Here is a 25,837-nt window from a genome sequence, read left to right on the forward strand (position 1 = left end):
GCCTGTCAAGTCTCTGGGGATAGGGCTTCTGCCAGTCTGATGTTTCTACCCTTGTAGGTTACAGACCTCTAGCTAGCTTCTTTCAGGATTTTCTCTTTGTCCCTGAGATTTGCAAGTTTCACTATTATATATCTAAGTGTTGACCTATTTTTATTGATCTTGAAGGGGGTTCTCTGTGCCTCCTGTACTTGAATGTCTGTTTCCTTCCCCAGATTAGGGAAGTACTCCACTATAATTTGCTCCACTATACCTTCTACCCCACCCCCTTTCCTCTTCTTCTGGGATCCCAATTATTCTAACATTGTTTTGTTTTATGGTATCACTTATCTTTTGAATTCTCCATTTGTGATCGAGGAGTTGTTTTTCTCTTTTTCTCAGCTTCTTTATTCTCCATTTTTTGTCTTCTATATCACTAATTCTCTCTTCTGCTTCATTTATCCTAGCAGTTAGAGCCTCCATTTGTAATTGCATCTCATTAACAGCCTTTTTTATTTCAACTTGAATAGATTTTACTTCTTTTATTTCTCCAGAAAGGGATTCTCTAGTGTCTTCTATGCTTTTTTCAAGCCCAGCTGGTATCTTTTCTTTTGTCCCAGCTAGTATCTTTATCAACATTATTCTGAACTCTAGATCTGACATCTTACTTATATCCATACTGATTAAGTCCCTGGCAGTCAGTGCTGCCTTTTATTCCCTTTTTTGAGATGAGTTTTTCTATCTTGTCATCCTTGTAGAAAGTGATTGCTTTCCTATTTGTAGAGGTGCAGCTATTCTTTTCTTAGCTCTTCAGTTGAGTTTGCAGGTGTTCAGAATGATTCAATAGCTATCTAGCTGAATTTCTGGGATCAGATGAAAATAAGGTTTCCTACTTCTCTGCCATCTTGGACTTTTTCCCCCAGCTCAGTTTTGATTTTCATTGAATCTCTCTGCTGGATTGCAATCTGTAAGACCCCAAATAAATACACATATTTTATTTTACAACTTACAGTTTTTTGACAATTCTTTCAAAGTCTCTTCTCTGCAGTTGTGTATGGTCTCCTTCCTACTACTGAATGGAACTGCCTGATTGGGCTTGTTGACTTCCACTTCCAGCCCTGAGAACAGCCTGAGATACATTGCTTGGTATATAATTTCTAAATGAGCGAATTCTGATCTTGCCCAAGTTGTCATACGGTGCCACTCGCTCCATCCAAGAAGAGAAACTGTCCTTGGTATGTAACTCTAGGCAATGTGAATCCTAATGTGTTTTATAGACCCAGAAAGATGTTTCCAATAGAAAGAATTTGAAACCTTGTCATATATTATTTTGTAATCCTCTCCAGCAGGATACTCAAGACGCCAAAGTACAAAGTCTGATATCACACTAAAACAGAGACCTAAGAAGGTAATATGACTTGGCCATCTCCAATCAGTGAAATCGTGAGTGAAATAAGAGAGAAAAGCAAGATTATTAGTCTCATAGCCAGAAACAGTGCTAAACAAGATGCTGTTTCTTGGTGTTAGAGCCTCAGAGAATTACAACACTGTAGGAAACTGCAGAGCAAACCTCTAGGTGTTTATGTCAGAACCCATAAAGCATGATCTGAATGGGCAAGTTCTGCCCCCCCTCCCCAATTATGGTAACAAAACCAAAAAAATACATGCACACATAACATAAAACTTACCATCTGTCAGCCACTTCTATGTGTACAGTTCAATAGTGTTAGTGTTATTAAGTCTATTAAATCTATTAAGTTGTGCAATGGATCTCCAGAACTTTTTTATTATGCATAACGGGAACTCTATTGATGCCCGGGATTTCCCCAGCTCCTTTCTCCAAAACAGGCCCCTGGCAACCATTCTTTGATTCTATGAGTTTGACTATTTTAGATATAACACAGGCAAGTGGAATCATGCAATATTTGTCTTTTTGTGACTGGCTTATTTCACTTCACATAATGTTCTCGACTCATCCATTGGGCAGGTTCACTTTAGCATCAGGTTCTATATATATATATATATATATAGAACCTGATGTGTGTGTGTGTGTGTGTGTATAATTGAAAGCAAGAAGGCTCTCAATTAAAGTGCACCTAATATGATCTCATCAGAAAAAAAACACAAATCTGAAATACAGGGTTTAAAATAGAATCTGGAGAGCAAAACAAAGTTTACAATGGGTTAGCACAAAGAAAAATAAGCCCATTTGATTGAACACAGGTGAAACAGCAAAGAGTTCATTTTGCATTATTAATGGCTTAAGCAAGAAAAATATGACACTGGAAGCCAGATGTCCTGAGCTCCAGTTCTGACTCTCCAGTTAATCAGAAGAGTGAGAGCTAGCAAGCTACCAAGTGTCTCTGAGCCTTGATTCCCCATCTTTCTTAAAAGATTGTCGATACAAGTATGTTAAAATATATACTATGGCTTTGCAATATCAAAAAGGATTTATAGGAGAAAGATAAAATTATTTTTAAAATATTTTTTAAAATCTTATTAATAAATTTGTTTTGTAAGATGAAAATGCTTTATGAATGAATGGCAGGGATGGTTTCGCAAGAGTGTGAATGTACTTAATGCCAAAGACCCACACACTTACAGATAGTTAAAATGGTGAATCTTGTGTTATGTGTATTTTACCATAATTTTTAAATTACAAATCTTATGAATTTATGTATGTATAAAATGCTATTTACATCTTGAAAACTGGTCAATCAGATTATATATTTTGGAAGTAAAAAAAATTCCTTTGTTTTCCTATATAAATTCATAGGCTTGGGTATTTAGATTTTTGAATTCCCATTTTTATTGCTCTCCTCTATCCAAAATACTGTCTGCACCACAAATGCACACATAATTATTTAGTCTAATTTTACTGAGCTTGGTATTAGGCAACACATTTTGTAAAGGCTTCAAATGCATTAAAATAGGATCAATCACTTTTTAAGGAAGGAGTTATTGATATCACTGTCTAAGTAGGTGGGAAAACAAACACAAAGGGGTTGAGAGACATGCTCCACCCAGGAGTCCAAACAGCAGTCACCAAAAATGTAATGGCCACTTTGTCAGGTGCATGGGATGGTGGGGGAAAGATGGGAAGTTAATTTTACATGTTTAATTTTCAATGCTTAATTGGGTTGACTTGGTAATATTTGATACCTATAAAATGGGTAATTTAAGATCCTAAAACACACACACATATACACACACACTATGGTATTCTAATAGTTACATGCACATTCATTGAATTATTGAGCCCAAAGTTGGTGAGCCATGTTTGCATTACTGTCCCCATGAGTCACAGCTATTCATTCATTCATTCATTCATTTAGAGTGCATGCACACACACATACATACATACACACTCAAGTTGTGAGAGAGGGGCAGAAGGAGTGGGAGAGAGAGAATCTCAAGCAAGCTCCACACCCTGCACAGAGCGCCACAGAGGGCTCGATATCACAACCCTGAGATCATGACCTGAGCCAAGATCAAGACCTGAGCTGAAATCAAGAGTTCGATGCTTAACCCACTGAGTTACCCAGGAGACCTCACACGACTTTATTTTTTAGCAACTTTTTGCAAAATATTTGTTCATACATTTCTAGCTCTCAAGTTCAACAGTTTTTTCTATTGCCCATCTTTCATTTTCTCAACACTGAATAAGCAAATACCATTGCCAAATACTACAGTGTTCCCCCAATAAATTGTTTAAATTGCCCTTAGATGAATTGTCCACTGACATAATGAAAAGAATAAGCTGGTTTTAGGGAAGAAAACATTTTTTAAAAACTTTGAAGTCAGGTTTATTGCTTTCTCCTTTCAGAACTTTGCTTGAAGTCAGGGCCTAAGGGTCATTCTGGCATCCTGACTTCAGGGAAGGCCCAGGGGATCCCAGTCTATGTAGGGATAATGGAATGATGGTGGCTTGGAATCTGCACATCTTCTATCACAGGACGTCAATCTCAATAATTACGTTGACACAGGAGAAAAATAAGTTCCTTCTACTGATATGCCAAAATATTGTTCTTAGTCTAATAGCCTTGGAAATAATATTCAGGTCTTAAATTAACATGGGCTTTGTTCCTGCTGCATCCAATTTTCAGTTCACATCCTGCCTGCTCAAAGAGATTGCGAAATCCTTCTAGGCAATTAAACAATACGTAAAACTATAAAAAATGAAGGTAAAAGACCAAAAATATACTACAGATGGAGGACAGGTAAGGCAGAACAGTGTTTATGAGAAGGTTTGATTTATTCTGTCTGTGAAGAATTCATTAGGTAACTTTCATAATTCACATCTCCTGCACTGAAAACTTACTAGGGGTCAGGCACTATGCTAAATGTTTCACATCACTCACTCAATTTGCCCAACAGCCGCATGAAGATGGGTCCTACTCCTATCTCTATTGTCATATAAGAAACAAAAGTTCAAAAAGACTAAGTAACATTTCCCAAACCACACAGGATCTTAGAACCAGGCAACGCCTTCAGGGTCATCTAGCTCAAACTCCGTGTCAATGCAGATGTTTGGCCTCTTTTTACATACTTCTACCGGAGAGGGCGAGTTCACTACTTAAAAGTCACATTGATAAAGGCTTCCCCCTTTCCTTTCAGCTTGCCAAAACCTTCATATGCCTGAATTCTATTTTACAGTTGCTTTAATTTAGAACTCCACAAACCTCTTCTTCATGTGTTTGAAGAGAGGTGGCTACATTTCCTTAAGGTTTTGCTCCCAGAAATGTCAGACTCAATGGCTTGGTAAAGCCCTCCCCATGATCCCCACTCCTTGGCTACCCCCAAAACACTGCAGCTTTCCAACCTCTGTGTGAGTTTGAAGCCTGGAACAGAGCCCCATGCTGCTGCAGGTGCTCGGGCCAGTCAGAGCCAGCCAGGCTATCACATCCCTTGCTCTGGAAACTGTAGCTAGCCACACGGCCCAAGCATGTATGGACCTATCGGCCACCATGTCACACTACTAATTTATAGTTAGCTTCTAGTGACAATTTGTCCTAAGTCTTTTACTAAAAAACCACAGGTTTCTATTGACCAGCTGTTACATATTTTGTATTTTAATTTGTTTTTCTTTTGTTAGTTTGATTCTTGTTAAAGCTCACTAGAATAACTTCAATTAATCTTCAAGATTTTTTTTTAATTTTTATTTTTTCAGCATAACAGTATTCATTATTTTTGCACCACACCCAGTGCTCCATGCAATCCGTGCCCTCTACAATACCCACCACCTGGTGTCCCCAACCTCCCACCCCCCACCCCTTCAAAATTCTCAGATCGTTTTTCAGAGTCCATAGTCTCTCATGGTTCACCTCCCCTTCCAATTTCCCTCAACTCCCTTCTCCTCTCCATCTCCCCTTGTCCTCCATGCTATTTGTTATGCTCCACACAGAAGTGAAACCATATGATAATTGACTCTCTCTGCTTGACTTATTTCACTCAGCATAATCTCTTCCAGTCCCGTCCATGTTGCTACAAAACTTGGGTATTCATCCTTTCTTTTTTCTTTTTTTTTTTTTTTTTTTTTTTTACAGCTTTATAAACATATATTTTTATCCCCAGGGGTACAGGTCTGTGAATCACCAGGTTTACACACTTCACAGCACTCACCATAGCACATACCCTCCCCAATATCCATAACCCCACCCCCCTCTCCCAACCCCCTCCCCCCATCAACCCTCAGTTTGTTTTGTGAGATTAAGAGTCACTTATGGTTTGTCTCCCTCCCAATCCCATCTTGTTTCATTTACTCTTCTCCTACCCCCTCAACCCCCCATGTTGCATCTCCTCTCCCTCATATCAGGGAGATCATATGATAGTTGTCTTTCTCCGATTGACTTATTTCGCTAAGCATGATACCCTCTAGTTCCATCCACGTCGTCGCAAATGGCAAGATTTCATTTCTTTTGATGGCTGCATAGTATTCCATTGTGTATATATACCACATCTTCTTTATCCATTCGTCTGTAGATGGACATCTAGGTTCTTTCCATAATCTTCAAGTTTTTAAGTCATTTTAAAATTTAGGCTCTGTTACCTAATGTACCAACTTGTAACAACTAGCAATTTTCTCATAAATCACAGTGAGAGAGCGCTCATTCAGGCACAAGGCAGTCTAAACTGGGTAGGAAGAATCTTATGGAATTCTTTCTATCCTATGATATGGGTATAGTTTGGGGTTGAGGAGCTTAATCTTGGGAAAACCTAGTTTTCTAGGTGGTGTCCAAAGTTCAAACACCAAGTGAACTTTGTCCGAGGAAGTCTAATCTGACTGAAGCTTTCCTGTGTTCCTGGAAAATCTGCTTGTAGATTTTCTATTATCTCTGTCCATATATTGGAACCTGTTCCCTCTGCCACATCAGAACTGTTGCTGGTCACTGTCCTCTCTCGACATGGACATCCTCCCAAGCACTTGTCACTGTGTCTACCTAGCCAACTTCTCCACCAATGGGAGATCCAGTCTCCTCTCTGTGTTACTCACAGTGCTCCTCCCACAACAGCCCATTTTCTGTACTCAGCTGCATCAGAGAACCAGAGTGCTGGGCACAGTACGGTAAGCATTGAAGTAGGCCTCTTCACATTCCCTTGTTTATGGGTGGACTGGTTCTGGAACCCAGGGCAGTGCTGAACTTGAACAGGGAAGAGAGAAAAGGCAGAAATATTTAAGGCAAGTAAAGGGGAGCTTAGAGAGGCAGAGAACCAGGTAGGCCCTGCTAGCGACCCTGTTGGCCAAGTAAAGGAGGCTATTTAGATGCGATGGGATGATCAAAAGCACTACATTTACGGACCACGGACTCTGGGACAGGCGTACCACATGTACTCATACATATATCTTGATCAATGGAATGATCAAAAGCACTACATTTACGGACCACAGACTCTGGGACAGGTGTACCACGTGCACTCATACATATATCTTGATCCTTGCAACAAAGAACTTGAGGTTGGTACTGCCATTATTTCCATTGTTAAGGTGAGGAAATGGTAACTCAGAGTCTCTAGCAGCTCCCTTGAGTGAGCTGGTAAGTGGCAGAGATGGGGTTGTGGCAAGGAGGCCCACATTATCAGCTGATGTACAGTCTTGCAGAGGTAACACCAGGGGCCCAGTGCAGTTAAGTGACTTACCCAAGATGTGGTCGCAAATCGAGCCTATAGTCAGGGTCTTATATTTCCCGGGCAGTTCACTGTTCCACCCAGGACATAGATTTCTGTCACTTCCTTTCCGCCCCCCCCCCCAAATTTTATTTACTCATTTGAGAGAGAGAAAGAGAAAGAGAAGGAGAGAGCACTAGTGGAAGGGAGGGGCAGAGGGAGAGGGACTAACAGACTCCCTGATGAGCAGGGAGTCCAACACAGGGCTTGACCCCAGGATCCCAGGATCATGAACTCAGCCAAAGGCAGACACTTAACCATCTGAGCCCCGCAAGCAACCCTTGTCACGTCCTTTTTAATTACCCACAAACCATTCATCTTACCATGTAAAGTTGCTAGGATCCATTTTTCCTCTTTTGGAAACTGTGACATTTACATGTCTTTATACTTCAATTTCTACAATCTCTAGAAATGACTGTTTACTTCTCTAATATTTTGTCTGTTTTTTTTTTCCCTTAGTACATGGAGATACATATTGCCTTGGCATAAAAGTTTGAACACACTTGAAAACATTTCCATACACAAGAAATACTATATCTATAAAGAACTCAACCTATTGTACTTTTTAGAGGAGGAAACTAACCTGGAAAAGAGAGAGATTAAATAATTTTCCCAAATTCACAGAGTTAATAAATGACAAAGCCAGGGTGTAAACCCAGGCACTTGAAGCCAGAACTTGAATTTTTAAACTATCTTTTGCCTGAACCAGGGAATGGTTATTTCATGTTATCATTTGCTAATTTCACATGATCTGTCCCAAGCAATGTTCTAGGCTCTCTTAGCTCCAGGCATGGTGAGGAGAGATCTTGGTATTGTCTTGTTTGCTTCAGTCTCTGCCTTTTCTGGACTTCAATCATGCTGACACATTTCTGCAATTAAATGCCAGCTCTGACATCTTTTGCACATGGCATTTAAAATCGGTTATATCGGTTCCTATTTGGATCCTCCTTTTTTGCCTTGTGGCTATCCTGAATACTTTTGTTGTATTTTAATAGAAATTTCTTATGGAGGCTAATAAGGAATAAAATATTCAAAGATTGTGGAATCTAGTATTACTCCTATATTTTGGTTAAATATGTCACTATACAGATCATATTTTCGTGAACGACTTCTAGACGATTAGAATACAAAACTCAGAAACCTGAGCAGTATTAAGGATAGCACAGCTGTTTTTTTCCTAAAGTCACAGTCCAATCTGATATTTCTTCGAAGTCTTTACTATAACCAATCAACTTAGTATATAAAAATAGAAGAAAACAGGTTGAACACATAGTTTCATAAACTGCCATATAAAACAAATTTCTACTTCACTTTGTTCAATTGTCATGTGTCTTATTCACAGAACACTGGATTGTGAAGTATAATCTTAACTAGTGTTAATCTTAACTAGTGTTCATGGCGATCATTCTTTTGTTGAAATTAACCTGTTTTTGGTCAGTACTTTATAAAGAATTCAAATAATGGATCTGCCTTGAATACTTTTGTTGGGTTGCCTTATTCTCAAATCAACTGAACAGAGGTCTTTGTACAAAATCAGACTCCCTCTATACCATCATTTATTAGTCAACAAACATTTATTGCACACTGACTGTAGCCCAGACATATTCTGGGTATTTGGAAAGACTGACAAGGTCTTGTTCTTGAGAAGCTTGTATAATATGCAGTTGACACACAATAAATACATAACTAAAGGAGTTAATTGTTACTACTTAAGCACTATGAAGAGGATAGATCAAGCAATTGTTGGAAAAATTATGAGTATAGAGATAAACTGCATTGGCTAGCATGATCAGGGGATGTATCCTGAGGAGAAGGCATCATTAGAAGTGCAAGAAGGCAGACTAGTGACAATCTGGAGGACAATTCAAATCTCTAAATCAAGAAGAAATCTGGAGGACATAGCTAGCAAAGATGACCTAAAGGAAATAGCCAGTAAAGTTGAAAAAATAAGATAGTGACATCAGCAAGATGGCAGAATTGGAAGCCCCAAACCCTTTTTCCCCCCGTGGAGACACTAATTCAGCAATACATGAATTAATTTGCTTTGTAGGAAATCGAGACACAAGTTCAGAAGCTCCTGCATCCCACTCGAGTGCAACACTAGCCATTGAAGCTGGTAGGAAAATCTGTGGCATGTTCCTGCCTTAGTCTCTCCCCCAACACAGTGCCACATGATTGAGAGTAAACCCCAGCTTCTCCTTGAAGAGGGAAAGATAAGACTGGACAATATTTCTAATGTTCCGACTTTGAGGGGAGGAGCGGCAGCCCAACGACTGCCTTCTGCCTCATCAGTCTCAGAGACCTAATGGAAAACCCAGCACATTCGAAATGCCTGGGGGCCACTGAACACAAGAAAGCTGGATGGCTTGTTGCTGCTCAGAGGACTGGCAACACCAGAGACAGAGGCTAATATGGCTTGGGAGCCTCTCCCCCAGAGGGTAGAGAAGAGCAGAGCTTGTGTCCAACGTTCTGGCTTTTCAAGGGACTGCCCAAGGAACTGACTACTGCCTTGCTTGCCTCTTGACGGGAACCGGCACATTCTAGATGCCTGGAACTGCTGAGAACAAAAAAAAGAGCTGGGTGGCATGATAACAGACTTGAAAGGGACTGAGAGATTATGAGATGCTGGCAGGGTGGCGGGAAGGGACCAGCAAAGCCCTCTAATGAAGGATCTACAAAGATGAGCCCAGAGAAGACAGATCCACAAAAATGGTTTAAGAGGCCTCCAGAATCTCTAGCCAGGTTAATTGTATTTTTGATAATGGCCATTCTAATAGGTATTAGGGGATAGCTCATTGTGGTTTTGATTTGCATTTCCCTGATGATTAGTGAATTTGCACATGTTTTCATGTACCTGTGGGCTATCTGTATGTTTATTCTGGAAAATATCTATCTGCATAGACTGTCCTCTGTCCAGTTTTTAATCAGATTGGTTTTTTTTGCTATTGAGTTCAAAGGAGTTCCTTGTATTTTGGAAATTAACTCCTTATCAGAGATACAGTTTGAAAATATTTTCTCCCATTTTGTTGATTATTTCTTCTGCTGTGCAGAAGCTTTTCAGTTTGATGTAGTCCTGTTTTTATTCATTTTTGCTTTTACTTCTACTTCTGGTGTCACATCCAAAAAAGTCATTGCCAAGACTACTGTCAAGAAACTTTTTCCATATGTTTTCTTCTAGGAGTGTTATTGTTTCAGTCTTTAATCCATTTTGAACTAATCTTCATGTATGATTAAGATAGAGGCCCAATTTCATTCTTTTGCAAGCAAATGCCAGTCTTCCTAACATCATTTATTGAAAATACTATCCTTTCCATTAATCTGTCTTTTTCAATTTCTTTTATGTATGTCTTATAGCTTTCAATGTACAAATCTTTCATCTCTTTGGTTAGATTTGTTCCTAAGTATTTTATTGGCTTTTTGTGCTATTATAAATGGAGCTGTTTCTTTATTTCTTTGTTGTTAGTGTATAAAAGGCAACTGATTTTTCTATGTTGATTTTTGTAAGCTGCAATTTTCCTGAATTTTTTTATTAGTTCTAGCAAGTTTATAGTTGAGACTTTAGGGTTTTCTCATATATAAAGCAGGTCATCTGCACACAATTTTCCTTCTTCTTTTCTGATTTGGATGCCTTTTAGTTCTTTTTATCACCTAATTGCTATGGGTAGCACTTCCATACTTGGTTCAATAGGAATGGTTAGTGTTGGCACCCTTGTTTCTAATTTTAGAGGAAAAGAATTCAGCTTTCACCACTGAGTATGAAGTTAGCTGTGGTTTTGTCATATATGGTCTTTATTTTATGTTGAAGTATGTTCCTTACATATCCAACTCGGTGAGAGAATTTATCATGAAATGGCTTTGAGTTTGTCAAAGCTTTATCTGCATCTATTGATCTGCACCTATTGAGATGAAAAAATATATATAATATGTTATATATATAAACATATATAAAATAAATATATATTATATATATAAATCATCAAATAATGTTTTTTATCCTTGATTCTATTAATGTGGCATATCACTTTTATTGATTTGAATATGTTAAACCATCTTTGCGTTCCAGGGATAAAACCCATTTGATAATGGTGCATGATCCTTTTAATGTCTTGTTGAAAAAAGAGAATCACTTTAGATTTAAGGACATAGATAGGCTGAAAATGAAAGGATCGAAAACGATATTCCATACAAATGGTAACCAAAAGAGAGCAGAGGTAGCCATACTTATAAAAATGAAAAGAGACTTTAAGTCAAAAACTATCACAAGAGACAGAAAAACATTATATAACCAAAAAGGGTCAATTCACAGGGAAAATACACAAATTATAAATATACATGTACCTAACACATATACATATGCATACTTATATACATAAAAATATACATGTACCACAAATATGAAACAAATATTGACAAAACTGAAAAGAGAAATAAATAGGAAATTTCAATACTCCACTTTGGAGAATGGATAGAACATCCAGATCAATAAGGAAATAGAGATCAATAAGGAAATAGAAAACCTGAACACTATAGACCAAATGTACCTAGCAAACATATATAGAATATTCCATCCAATTGCAGCAGAATACACATTCTTTTTTTTAAAAGATTTTATTTATTTATTTGACAGAGATCACAAGTAGGGAGAGAGGGAGAGGAGGAAGCAGGCTTCCACTGAGCAGAGAGCCCAATGCAGGGCTTGATCCCAGGACCCTGGGATCATGACCTGAGCTGAAGGCAGAGGCTTAAACCACTGAGCCACCCAGGTGCCCCCAGAATACACATTCTTATTAAACACACAGAGAACATTCTCCATGACAGATCACATTTTAGGCCACAAAATAGATCTCAGGGAATTTAAAAGATTAGAATCATATCAAGTGTTTTTTCTGTCCACAATGGAATAAAACTAGTAATCAGTAGAATGAAACTGAAAAATTCTCAAATATATGGAAACAATACACTCTTTAATAACCAATAAGAAATTTGGTTAACTTGGGTCAAATAAGAAATTAAAATGGATATTAGAAAATATCTCGGGGGGGCAGCTGGGTGGCTCAGTTGGTTAAGTGTCTGCCTTCAGCTCAAGTCATGATCTTAGGGTCCTGGGATCGAGCCCTGCATCAGGCTCCCTGCTCAATGGGGAGCCTACTTTTTCCTCTCCCTCTGCCTGCCGCTCTGCCTACTTCTCTCTCTCTCTCTGTCAAATAAATGAATGAATAAATCTTAAAAAAAAAAAAAGAAAGAAAGAAAATATCTCGGGACAAAAGAAATTGAAGACACCACACCAAAACACATGGGATAACTCAAAAGCATTATTAAGAGGAAAATTTAGAACAACAAATTCCTTCATTAATAAAGGAAGTCTTAGGGTGCCTGGGTGGCTCAGTTGGTTAAGCATCTCACTCTTCATTTCAGCTCAGGTCATGATCTTAGGTTATAAGATCGAGCCCCTCATCAGGCTCATGTGCTGGGCATGAAGCCTACTTAAGATTCTCTTACTCCCTCTTCTTCTGTCCCTCCCCGACATGCACATGTGCTCTCTCACTCTCTCTCTCAAATAAATAAAATATTTTTTAAAAAAGAAGGAAGTCTCAAACAACCTAATTCTAGACCCTCAAGAAACTAAAAACAAATTTGACCCAAAGTTAGTAAAATAAAGGAAATAATAAAGATTAGACAGTAAATCAATGAAATTGAGAATAGAAAAATAGAAAACAAAACTAAGAGTTGGATTCTTGAAAATGTAAAAAAGAAAAATGACAAGGCTTTAGGAAGACTAAATAAGAAAAAAGAGAAGACTTAAACAAATGAAATCAGAAATGAAAAAGGAGACATTACAATTGAGACCACAGAAATAAAAAGGACTTAAAAAGACTAATATGAAAAACTATACGCTAAACTGTATAACCTAGAATAAAATGGATAAATTCCTAGAAACACTTGACACTTGACCAAAATTGAATCATGAAGAGAGAGAAAATCTGAACAAATCTATAACTAATAGAGGATTAAAACAATAGTCAAAACCTCTGAACAAAGAAAAGCCAGATATCAGATTGCTTCACTGCTGAATTCTACAAAACATTTAAAGAATTAACACCAGTCTTTCCTAAACTCTCCCAAAAAATTAGAGGCAGTAACACTTCCAAACTCATTTTGTGAGGCCAACATTACTCTGATGCCAAAGCCAGACAAAAACATACAAGATAATAAAATTACAGGCCAATATCCCTGATGAGTTAAAGACGCAAAACTCCTCAACAAAACAGTAGCAAAACAAATTCAGCAGCACATTAAAAGATCATACACCATGATCAAGTGAGATTTAACCCAAGAGTGCAAGGATAGTATGATATCAAGAAAAATATTTTAAAAAATCAATGTGATACATCACATTAACAGAATAAAAGATAAAAAATACATGATCATTTTAACAAATGCAAAAGCACTTGACAAAAACTCAACATGCTTTCATGTTAAAAACGCTCAGCAGACTGGGAATAGAAGGGAATGGCTTTAACATTAAAAAGGTCATATATGGAATGTCCATACACTCAAAGCTAAAAGTTCTTAGGCACAAAGGAAGGATGCCCACTTTTACCATTTCTATTCAACATAGTACTGGACCTAGACATAGCAATTAAGCAAGAAAAATAAGACGTTCAAATAGGAAAGAAAGAACTAAAATGATTTCAGCTTATAGATGATATGATCTAATATGTAGAAAATCCTAAAGATTATACACAGACACAAACTGTTCAAATAAATGCAGTTAATAAATTTGCAGGATACAAAAATCAACATGCAAAAATCAGTCTCATTTCTATATACTAAAAATAAACTATCCAGAGGAAATTTAAAAAAGCAATCTTATATAACAGCATTAAAAAGAATAAAATATTTAGTAATAAACTTAACCAAAGAGGTAAAAGATTTGTACTCAGAAAACTTTGTGAAACAGAATGAAGATTCAATTTCCATAAATGGAAAGACATCCCCTGTTCAAGGATGGAAGACAATATTCTAATGTCCAGACTACCTGAATTGAGCTACAGATTCATTGTGATCTCCATCAAAATCCCAATTATTTTTTTAATGGAAACAGAAAAATAACTCTAAAATTCATAGGAAACCGCACACTACACACACACAAAAAAACCCAAATAGCAAAAATTATCTTGAGAAAAAAGAACAAAGCTGGAGGACTCACACTTCATGTTTTAAAACATATTACAAAGCTACAGTAATCAAAACAGTATGGTACTAGTATAAAGACAGACACATAGATCAACAGAACAAAATGAGAGCCCAGAAATAAACCTACACATATACAGTCAACTGACCTTTGACAAGGTTGACAAGGATGAAAGGATAGGCTCTTTAATAACTGTGTTGGGAAAACTGGATATCTACATTCAAGAGAACGAAACTGGACCCTTATCTCACACCATATACAAAAATTAATTCAAAGTGAATTAAAGATTTAAATATGAGATCTGAAACAGTAGAGCTCTTAGAAGAAAACATGGGGAAAAGGTTTCTGGACATTGGGCTTGGCAACAATTTCTGGTATAAGAGACCAAGAGCATAGACAATAGAAGGAAAATAGAAAAGTGGGACCACAAGCTAAAAAACTTCCACACAGCAAGAAAGCAATCAAGCAATCAAAAGAATAAAAAGGCAACCATGAAATGGGAGAAAGTATTTTCAAACCATATATCTGCAAGGGATTAATTTCCAACACATAATTAATTCCTATAACCAAGTAGCAAAATACCAAATAACTCAATTAAAAAATGGCAGAAATCTTGAATAGACATCTCTCAAAAAAAAGACATACAAATAGCCAACAGGTATATGAAAAGATGTTTAACATCAGTAGTTATCATGGAAATTAAAAATCACAACTGCAATGAGAGAATACCTCATACCAGTTAGGATGGTCATTATCAAAGACAATAACAGAAAACAAGTGTTAGTGAAGATGTGGAGAAATCAGAACCCCTGTTTATTACTGGTGAGATTGTAAAATGATGCAGGTGCTTAGGAAAACAATATGGCAGTTCCTCAAAAAATAAAAACGACTTCTTTATGACCTTATAGTTCCATATTTGGGTATTTATCCCCCCCCTCAAAAAAACCGAAATAAGGATATCAAAGAGCTATTAGCACTCCTGGGTTCATTGTAGCATTATCACAACAGCCAAGATATAGAAACAACCTAAATGTCCTTCAATGGACAAACAGATAAACATAATGTGAAATATATATACAATGGAATAGTATTTAGCCACGAAGAAGGAAAACAGTCATATGCTACAACATGAATGAACCTTGAGGACATTATGATAAGTGAAATAAGCCAGTTACAGAAGGATAAGTATTACATTCAATAATATCTAAAGTAGTCAAATTCATAAAAGCAAAAAGTAGAATGGTGGTTGCCAGGGGCTGATGGGAGGAGGAAAGGAAGAACTGTTATTTGATGGATATAAAGCTTCAGTCATGCAAGATGAAAACATTCTAGAGATATGCTATACACACCTATACTTATAGCTAATAATACTGTACACTTAAAAACAGAGTAAATCTCATGCTATGTTTTTTCACACAATATTTTAAAAAGCGTCATAAAAAGTTAAAGGAAGAGCATGTTTAAAAACTGAAGTGTAGTCAAACACATCAAATGGTGCTGAAAGATCAAATAAGATGATAAAGAATTAACCATTAACTTTAGCAAAATACAGATCACTAGCAACCTTGATAAAAACAATTTTAGTGCTGTGGTAAGGAAATAATGAGATTAGCACAGGCTAGAGAAAGAAAAGGAAATAATTTCAAGACAAGATAGTTTTTACAGCCATCACAGAGAACTGCTACAGTAGAAAGAAAGGCTGGTGTGGAGCCAGAGGGCTTTTTTTTTTTTTTAAACGGGCAATAATAATATATTTGTGTATGGACTAGAGTGATCCAGCAGAGGTAGAGAAAAATAGTGACACCGGAGAGACAGGGGATGAATTTGGGAGTAAACACTGAGGAGATTTGAGTGAATGGGATCCACCACACAAGTAGAGAAGGTGGACTTAGGGAGGGACAGATTCAGGAATTTCTCCTACATAAAGAAAATGCAGGAATCGTTGCAGGTAAGTGCTGGGTTAATGGTGGGAAAATGAGGAAGTTCTTCTCTGGATGTATTTTTTTTTATATAAAATATAAAGTGAGCCCATAAGTGCAGAGTGAGGTGAGAAGGAAGTGCTGATACGAGGAGGAAAAGAGACGAAAGTGTCATCTCAGAGAATGGGAAAATGAATTTAATGGAGAGAGGAAATAAGATATATGGTCAGAAACTTCAAGTGAATTGAGACATCCAGGTTGTGTAATTTCTTGACCCACCCCCAACCCCAGTAATGTTTAGCTACTGAAGTTTTCTGGGATTGGAATAGGTTTAAAAAATAATAATAATACAGGTTGATGGAGTTGAAGTTTTTCCAGGTAAGCAGAACAAAAAAGAGTGAGATAAGAGAATTAAGAACATTTTCAAGACTGGGACTCTAATGCCAGACCCAAGAATTGGAGCAGATATGAAGAGAAATAAGGACAAGGGTTGGGGGGGTGATAAGGACTAAGCAAAACTTAGTTCTGTAGCCTTCCCTTCTAGCAACCTTCAAGTCAGTATTTTTACAACCCCTTGACCACCTTCCCCACGGAGAAGGACATGGCAGGAGTGTGTTTAGAGCTAACTCTGCTAAAGACAGCCCTGGTCTTCCTTTTCCTCTTTGTCCTCCTTCCTCCACAGGGGAGTGTAGCCTGAGACATGCACTGAGAGAAGTTCCTATTCACCCACTAGGATACCTTTGAGTACATCTTCCTCCTCACCACCCCACAAGCCAGAGGGGACTTCCAGGAAAGCCTAGCAGGCCACTAGAATTGCCATTCATCATAGTCCACTTTTCTTCATAAAATAAATTCCCCAAGTGAGTCAAGGAACATAATCGTCATTTGTAACATTGACTAAGGACAAACATGGCTGCTTCCTGTGAATTAACTCACAGGAAAGAATTCTATGTGAAACATAGTATTAGCTGGCATTTGAGATAAAGTGGTAACAGAGCTGTCCATTTCCAGGGTCTGTGATGAAATATAGGGACATAACAAGAGCATATCTAACAAATCAGTGTGCCATCTGCTTCAGTACCTGGTCTCCGGAGGTGACTAATCCTGGCTGCTTCTCAAGAATGTTTAACCGTCTCCTCCTGCCCCTCTTCCTGACCCATCTTCCTCTCTTAATAGAGCATAATAAAAGCATATGGCTCTAGAGAAAGCTTTTGGCAGCAGAATTCGATTTGAAGCATGGTAAATTTCTCTCTCACTCGTGCCTTCTGGAATATATAATTTAGATACTTTCTGTCCTCTAATCTTAGATACTAATCCACCCAAAGAAGGAGAAATAAGAAAATATATAAGCTTCTTGAGGGTATCAAATGCTTCTGTCTAGAAGCTCCTTGAGTACCCATTAAAGGGACACGTTCTCCTGTTTCCCAAACTAATGCTTTTAGGTCAGAGGCGGCAGCACCTGTAGTAATAGGTAACTTCCAGATTAGCAGAGCTGACCCCTTTGATTAACAATAGTTAAAATCTGTGCGCATACACACACACACACACACACACACACACACACACACACACACGCATGAGATTTAACATTTTCTTTAAGGTCAGAGCACATCTCTTACTCTACCATTCTGCTTTCAAACAGTGAAGGTGTTAGCAATTACTTTAGGTATGTCCGTTTATTTGGCTCTATTTATGCTCTAAAAGGCTGCTCACCAGGAATAATATGGACCCCAACTGCTTTCTTGCCCTGGACCTGTCTGGAGTTAGGATTAATTAGGTCGCACCTACCAGAGGTCTACCTACTGGGCGAGGGGCGGTGGGTGAGGGGAGGAAACGAGTTCCTTGGAAAAGTAGTTAAAGTCAATACATACTATATGTGTGTACATACACACACGTGCACACAGAGAGTGGGCTAAAATTGAGAATAATGCAGAGTGTAGAACAAAGTCTATTCTACATATTATCCTCCATCCAGCCCTCATAAACTCATACCTGAGTCCTAGGGTAAGGGCACAACAACAAAAGAATCAATATAAATTCAAAAAGCTCTTTTGTTGACATCCATCCTAGGTAGAAAGACTGAAGGGTTCTGTCAGTGTTGGCATTCATAACTCTAGCAGTGATGGGAGGCGGGGTCAGCAGAGGTGGGTCCTGCAGCTTCCACAATGGGGAACCCAGCCCTGGGAGCCTTTGACCACAGTGGAATCCAGGGCCCTTTTGACACACACTAACATCCTCAGTGTTGGGTCTCTGCAGACATAGCAAAGGCCCTAGTGGGACTGCCAGGAGCAGTGATATTTTAGGTGTAAACGTTATGGAAGCACAGTTCCTCTAGATGCCCCGTCAATAAAAGTGACAACTCTTCAAAGCTTGGCAGATACCATGTATGTAGTAGTCCCCCAAACTGGCTTACAATACATACTTAAGAATTTGTCTGGAGATTTCTAGAACTATTTGGAAGTCCATTAAACAAGGGCTTGGGAAGGGTGAAAACAAACAATCTAACATGATTCTGATTTTGCTTTGGGGTGGCAGGGTTCAGGAAAACCTACCTTCTGTGTCCTTGTGTCTTCATTTCTTAGCCTTCCCTCATGAATATTCCCTATATTTCTGCTGATGTATGGCACTCGACAGTCTCATTCCTCTTCTTTCTAATTCATGCTTTCCATTTTGATTGGATGGGGTTGGAATTAAATATGAGAAACTCTAAGTAAAGATATGAGAAATTTTCATAAGGGTAAAGTGTGTAAAGCCTAATAAAACATAATAAATAAATAAAGCCTAATAAAAACATAATGTTATTCATTTTAGCAAATTGAGGTTTTTTTTTTAAATGTCAAGTGTTTTGAAACACTGATTATGTTCAATAACTAAAATTCAAGTAAGTTTGTTATAACCACATTTATATTTCTATTCCATGTCAATCATGCTTCAGATAAATGAGGCATGATTTGCAAATACAGACAAGGTTGGTCATTTCCCTTTTAATAAAAAAAAATCAATTTACTGTTTCTCCTTTGTTTTTGATGGCTTTCTGATGCTGATTTTTGTCTTCATACCACTTTTACTCGAGTAATATTGAAAAATTTAGCTCTTAGATAAATTGAATGACTCATAATCCCATAAATACAAGAGTAACCCATAAATACAAGAGTGGCTGAGCCTTTAACACAACAAAGAATGAGACCAAATGGATAAAGAAGCAACACAGGGATGTTTCCTAAATTGCCATTAGCGACCACTAGCATCTCCAAATGGGCCCGTTTTAAGTGTTGTTGATGGCTGATAGCAGTACTTTAAGGAAATGAGGGGAAAGGTTTTACATTTATCACAGCGACCTAATTTGAACAGTTAGGTAGCAATTAAGTCACATTTATGTTCGAGGTGCATGATGAACTATAATGTGAGTTATCAGTATGTTCCCAACCTGGGCCATTAGCTTTGAGTCAAATACCTACATTCTGGCTCTAAGCCTGATTATAATTTTGAACACTCATAAATAGACTGCATGGTCCAAAAGAAAGAGCTTAGTCAAAGATGTATATTTAAATTTGGCTCTGCCACTTACATAAAGGATCCCCTTAGAACTACCCTAAAGCAGTGTTTTTCCAACTTTAAACGTGTACATAAGTCACCTCGGGTTCTTGCTAAAGGCTGATTATGATTAAATTGGTCTGAGAGGGGGAATCTGAGATACATTTCTACCTCCCCTTGTTCAATCGAAGTAGCAAGGCCTTGGAGGTTTACTGATACAACATGTAGAAAACGTGTGTAAATGAGAACACATTTTGTAAGCTGTAAAATGGCATCAGTATCACTTTATCTTAATAGGTGGTGATGCAGTTCAACTCATCAAGAAAAAGTCCTAGAATAAGTGATGTTCCAGATACTTAATTTTTCCTTTTTAGCAAAATCAAAAACAAAATCGGGAAATGGAAAGGCACCACAAAAAAGGTATTCACCCTAAACAATTTTGTTGCTTTTTGATTGCTTTCAAAGATTAACTTCCATAATACCATCCTGACTAAAATGATGGGGAAAACACACACACACACACACACACAAACCCTGCCTTTTAAAAGAAATTTTACAATGAGACACAATCATAGATTTGCCCTTTAGATGGTCTCAACCTAATCAAAATAGAAACAGTAAATTACAAAGAAAAGGAAGAAGACAGCTGGCTCCAGAAATACTGGCACCAAGAAGAGATTGTTGTGAGGAAAGAAATGAAAAACTAATAAAAGCAGACACAAGAACACCGAAATCAGAGCTGTATAAACATCTAGTTTCTTTAAGTAAAACTGCTCTTTTTCATTGCCATTGGTACTTTCTGGAAGAAACGGACAAAATCATCAGGTACAATTATTGATTTCCAAAGCATTTCTGCATTCCTTATCTAAAGCACAATCAACAATTCCTATTTAAGTGTCTGCTTGAAAACTAACCCTAGTACACAGAGATCGTGAAGAGACTAAAGAAAGAAGCAGGCCACCCCAGACTGGTAGGTGGCACATTTCATAAGCAAGAGAACTTATATATGAGGCTTGTTTGGGGTGGCTACAGGAAGAGTAGATCTTCACACTCACCAACGGGAATCTTAAGACTTTATATAGAGAGACCATTCCTGGGTTCAGTCACATGTACCACCAAATGGTCTTAATAAGGAATTACTCTCTTAGGGCAGCATCCTTGAAAGAGCTCCAACTGTGGGACAGTGGGTAGAAAGCATGATCCAAGGAAAGGGGAGGGCGTGAGGAGACTGATTGCTGGGGTCCATATTTAGGGTCAGCTGGAGGTCTCGGCCTTCCGTGATCTCCAACACTAAGGAAACATACACTCTCTCTGAGTTCCAATACCACAATATTTTGGCCAATCTTTCATTATTACATGGTCCGTTTGCTGTATTATGTGAAGATTTTCATCACGTTATCAGAAAATGTATGGCAGAACCATCTGTGGAATTAACCCCCCCCCCCCCCCCCCCCCGCCGATCTTTCAGATTTTGGACAGAATGACCCAGATCACCAACACCCTACCCAGATCAAGCAAAACGCTTGCTTACTCCCACGATGCATCTCTTTACTGTGGTTCTGGAGACGCCATGATTGTAAGGTTAGAACTCTCCTGCAAAGATGTCAGAAATTCATCAGACTCGCTTTCACCTGAATTTCACCATTTGTCTTCCTGCTTCCATTTCTCTTTATTCTCTCTCACCTGCCTGTAGTGACAGGAAGCATCACTCATAACCCCAAATGCCAGGATATTGTTTAAAAAAACATGTATGAATGAAAATTCCGTTTGGCGTCATTAGAGACTGGAAGAAATGACGAATGAGACAAGAATCTGAGCATCTGTCAATGTATTTCGACAGCACCATGCCTTTGAAAGGTAAACTGGAAGTAAAACTACTAATACAGATTACTAGCAACTAGTTAGGCCGGTCAATATCAAATCATGAGACTATTTAAATGCAAACAGCCAGTAAGCGATTTGGTTCTAAAAGCACTGAAGATGCAGACACTTGAGAAACGTTTAGAGAAGCCAGAAAAGCACTCGCGGTGGGGAGTATCACACACCTGCACGTTGTTCTTTGCACTAGGCCTGGGTGATCTGGGTCAGCTGCTCCAAGAGGGGGGCCTCTTAATTAAGCGGCTCTTCACTCCCCAGTTGCTTCACCTAAGAAAAACCTGAACTTTGAGGATGACGGAGCAGTCGTTGCCTTCCACAGAAACGCTTGTATGGTGCATCAGGAGTGGTTTTAAATGGTGGAGATAATTACTTAATTCAAGCTGTAGCAACTGGCCAAGTAAACATGTAGCAGCCAGGAAGCTATTAGCATGATTTTAAGGCAATTATTCCATTAGTGTTTAATAGTCTCCAATTAGTCTTCTCTATCAAAGTTTGAATGTCTTTTTTCCTCCGAAAATTCTTAGAGTTGAGTAATGCAGAAAAGTACCAAACCCATTTTAACACCTAGATTTATATACATGGATCCACCAAACCAACTTTACAAAATCGTGGGGGAAATTCAGGGGTATGGAGTTGGTGAGACATCTTTTTTTTTCTTCTCAGAAGTATTGGGGGTAAGAATGAGAGGCTTTGCAGGGGGTTCACTTTGAGAATCATATTAAGAAGGGCTGAGAAAGCAGTGAAAATTCCCACTGAGTCCAATGCCACAACCCCTCTTAGTATTACACTCAAAATGGATCCCATGCAAAGCCTCCCAATCTTACCCCCAATGCCTCCACAGGAAGACAAGCAGAGTATCAGTCTCTGACCTCGGGTTTTCACTTGAGAAGAGGAAAATTGCCCTGTATCCTGTTAATGCCTCGTTCCTTGTCCCCTCACCCTGATTAGCAGCTGTTGCTACTAAGCCATCCAGATACAAACCCCAAAGCATTTCCCTCAAAAATTCCTAGGATACTTTCTCTAAGGACCACTTTAGGGGTCAGATCACTGGTCTGGGGGTAAATTATTGGCCTTCACCGAGCTGCAGTTTTTATATCTATGAAATGGAGTTAATAGTACCAGCACTGCTCCTTGATGAGGTTTGGGGAAGAGTTCTCTGGTGTCCATACTAGGGTTTTGAAAAGTAAAGAATTACAGAAATGTAATGTAGACTCTGACGTGGTATCCTACTATCCCTCATAACTAGCAATGTGAACTTGGGCTTTTTAACTCCCTGTGTATCTGGCAAGTCACCCATCAGAAGGCCGGCATCAGAGTCCTTGCCTTGATTACTTTCTATGTGTACGGAAGTGTTCAGGTGAGACTGTATGAAAGCAACTGTGTAAAACCAAATAAAAAGGAAGCAAAGAGGATAGGAACGCCTGTGGAAGTGAGAGTGAAATTTTGCCAACAAAGTTGTGTACTTTCTACTGTCTCCTTCAAAAGAGCAATCCCTAGGCTCACCCAGGTAGCAGGGCTAAGCGCACAGTGGAGAAGCTGGGTTGTTCTTTTCCTCAGAGACACCTGGGCTCTTGGGAAGCTACCTCTTGAGGAAGGGCATAAGGAGAAAAACCCTTCCTTCAGGGCTTGGTGCTGAGTGCAGCCTGTGCCTGTCATAGCAGCCAAACATGCACCTGACTAACGACCACTGATTTAGGTTACTGATCAATTCCAGAGCTGCTGGTTAGAGCCTGTTGGGATTTTTTCAAAGGAACCCCTCTCTTCCTTTTTTTTTTTCTCCCCCTTTCCTCTTTATTATGCCTTCCTCCAGTGGCTGAGAGGGGGCGCTGGATGGGGTAGATCAAGAGGAGACAGACCAGAAGGTTGAACTTGATAACAGGACTGAGCTCGAGGCGGGGGGTGGACTACCTGTGGGTAAATTGCCCTCTGGCCGGCTCCTGGGAAAATCAGGCATCTGCACCCTCAACCCAAGTGAAAAGTCAAATTGGTAACGAAGTCTGGCCGTGTCCCCAGCTGTTACCGTAGTACTCCGCCCTGAAACGTCCGTCTCTTCTGCACACCTGAGCTAGGGGCTACTGCACGCTCCCGCCCAGGAAGCCTGTCTAGTCCTCTGATCTGAGCCCCGCGCGCCATGCTGAAGCTTCTGGATCGGATCCCTCGCGTCTCTTCCTCGCTTTGCCCGGATTTCCTTCCTTCTAGGCTGTGTGGGCACTCGCGTGCTCCCCTTTCCCCTTTGGTTTGCCTGCGAATCCCACCCCTCCGCCGCCGGGCTTCTGTCCCGAGCAACGGACGCACGGTCCGCAGGGGTTTGCTTTCCTGACCCCGGCGCTACACGCCGCCAACCGCGCTTGAAACAGAATCCAGACGTGACCACCCGGCAGACCGGGAAGCGGCGCCCTCCTCCCCTCGCTCCCTTCGGCTCGCGGTCAAGGGCAGCGATCGCGCCGCCGCAGGTCCCTGAACTTTCCTCGCTCTTAAGGAAGCGCTTTGTCTCTTTAAAGGAGACTGGGGACGAATATTAACGACTCGGGTAGGTTCTCACCGAGAAATCTACCAAATCCGCTCCATTCCGTGACAGGGATGGAGTCGGAGGTCCACGAGCCGGGGCCAGCCCTCAGGACACCGGGTCGCGCTCACCGCGCTCGGTCACCCCACAGTCCGAGAAATCAACCCCTGCCCACCCCACCCCCACAAGTCTGCGAGGAGAACCGTGGGAGGGGGCGCAAGGCGGATCGTAGAGCCGAGGCTTCCCCCTGCCCCAGCCCTCTCGTGCAGCCTGCTTGCTTCCCGAGCCCAGGGCAACAGCAGTCACCTTGACTCGCCGCGCCACGGTCCCCAGAGGTTTGCAAAACGCCAGAGGGCCGAGGCTCCCAGGCACGCGCTCGCCTGGCCGGAGACCCACCCCTGGGGACGAGTTTCCCTCCCTCGGGCAGCGTGGCAAGTTCCCACTTCGTGGCAGATAATGCAGGGCGGGGCAGGTGGAGCGCCCCGTCGGCAGCCTCCGCGCACCTACCTGGGATGGCTAAATTGGTGAGGGGGATGCTGTGGATGCTCTCCGGCAGAGTTGCCATCCAGTCGGCGAATTTCAGCTCGTTCTTCCCCTGAGACGAGGCCATCGTGCCGGTCGGCGTGCCGCGCGCTGGTCCCCGCACTCCTCGGCAGGCTGGCAGGCTGCTGCCGCTAATCCAATGTTTGCTCCGGCCCCGCTGGAGTTTACACTCCGCTCTGCGCCACACCCACAGGATGGCGCAGACACATGCTAATTTTAATAATTATTCAAAACACCCCATGCTCCCCTAGTGCCTCCGCCAGACTCCGCCGGAGCTTTTGTTCCTGACGTCCGCGCTCGGCTTTCTCCTCTCTCCCCTCCCTCCTCGACTCCCTCCTCCCGTCTTATCCCTCCTCTGCGTCTCTGCCTTTTCTCGCCATTCTGCAGCTTTCCTTGTCTTCTTTCTAACTTGGTTCACCCAGCTGCTTTGCCCGTGGCTGTGCTCGGCCCTTTGATGTGACTTCCCGGTCCTATTTGCATGAAAGCCAGTCTTGGGGTTGAACCTAAAATCCTAGTAGACTTGGGATGCTATCGCCTCCCAGGGAGCAGACTCTCATACTGGCTTTCAGGACTTTCCATTCTTACCAAAGAGCTTTCCTTTTTGTAAGCTACAACAGGTTGTGCCTCTCCTCGGCCAGAGCCCACAGTCCTGCTTATAACAAAATGGTGGTCTTTAATCACCAGTTCGCCTAATTTTTGGAGTAGTTGACAAGTGTGCTTTCTGCAAAGAGCAGTAAATTCTAGTGGTTCCCACTTATTCCTTGGTATCCTGTTCCAGACATTTCAAGGTAAAGAAGCACTTCAACCCCTTCCTTTCCTGGATCGTGAGAAATCGGTTATTGCCATGGAGAGAGCTGCCTGTGTCGTTTTCATGGCACTCAGGTCATGGCTAAAGCCCGATGCTAAAAGAAAATCACATTTCCCAGTGACATACTGTAATTATTGTCAGTAGCAGTTGGTGGAATTTATTTGGCAACATTCAAAATGATTTATGCAATTATCTGACTTTTCATTCCTTGGCAGACTGGAGAGATGTGTCTCTCTCAGGAGAAATCACTCATTGAGCCTCCAAAGAACTGTCTTGGTCCACCTGCTCTCAGATGAGAAGAGAAGAGAAATCCA

General features: G+C 40.2%; 1 protein-coding gene across 1 annotated transcript in view; it reads right to left on the bottom strand.

Annotated features, from left to right (window-relative positions):
- PLCXD3 (phosphatidylinositol specific phospholipase C X domain containing 3) overlaps positions 1-24,984 on the bottom strand; it is a 174,619-nt gene extending 149,635 nt beyond the window's left edge. The window contains exon 1 of the mRNA XM_047731352.1: positions 24,680-24,984. Coding sequence (XP_047587308.1) covers positions 24,680-24,782 — 103 coding nt within the window. The 5' untranslated portion in view covers positions 24,783-24,984. The remainder of the gene's footprint in view (positions 1-24,679) is intronic.
- Between the last annotated feature and the right edge of the window lie 853 nt (positions 24,985-25,837).

This window comes from Lutra lutra, chromosome 5 (genome assembly GCF_902655055.1).
Source record: "Lutra lutra chromosome 5, mLutLut1.2, whole genome shotgun sequence".
NCBI classification, from domain to species: Eukaryota; Metazoa; Chordata; class Mammalia; order Carnivora; family Mustelidae; genus Lutra; species Lutra lutra.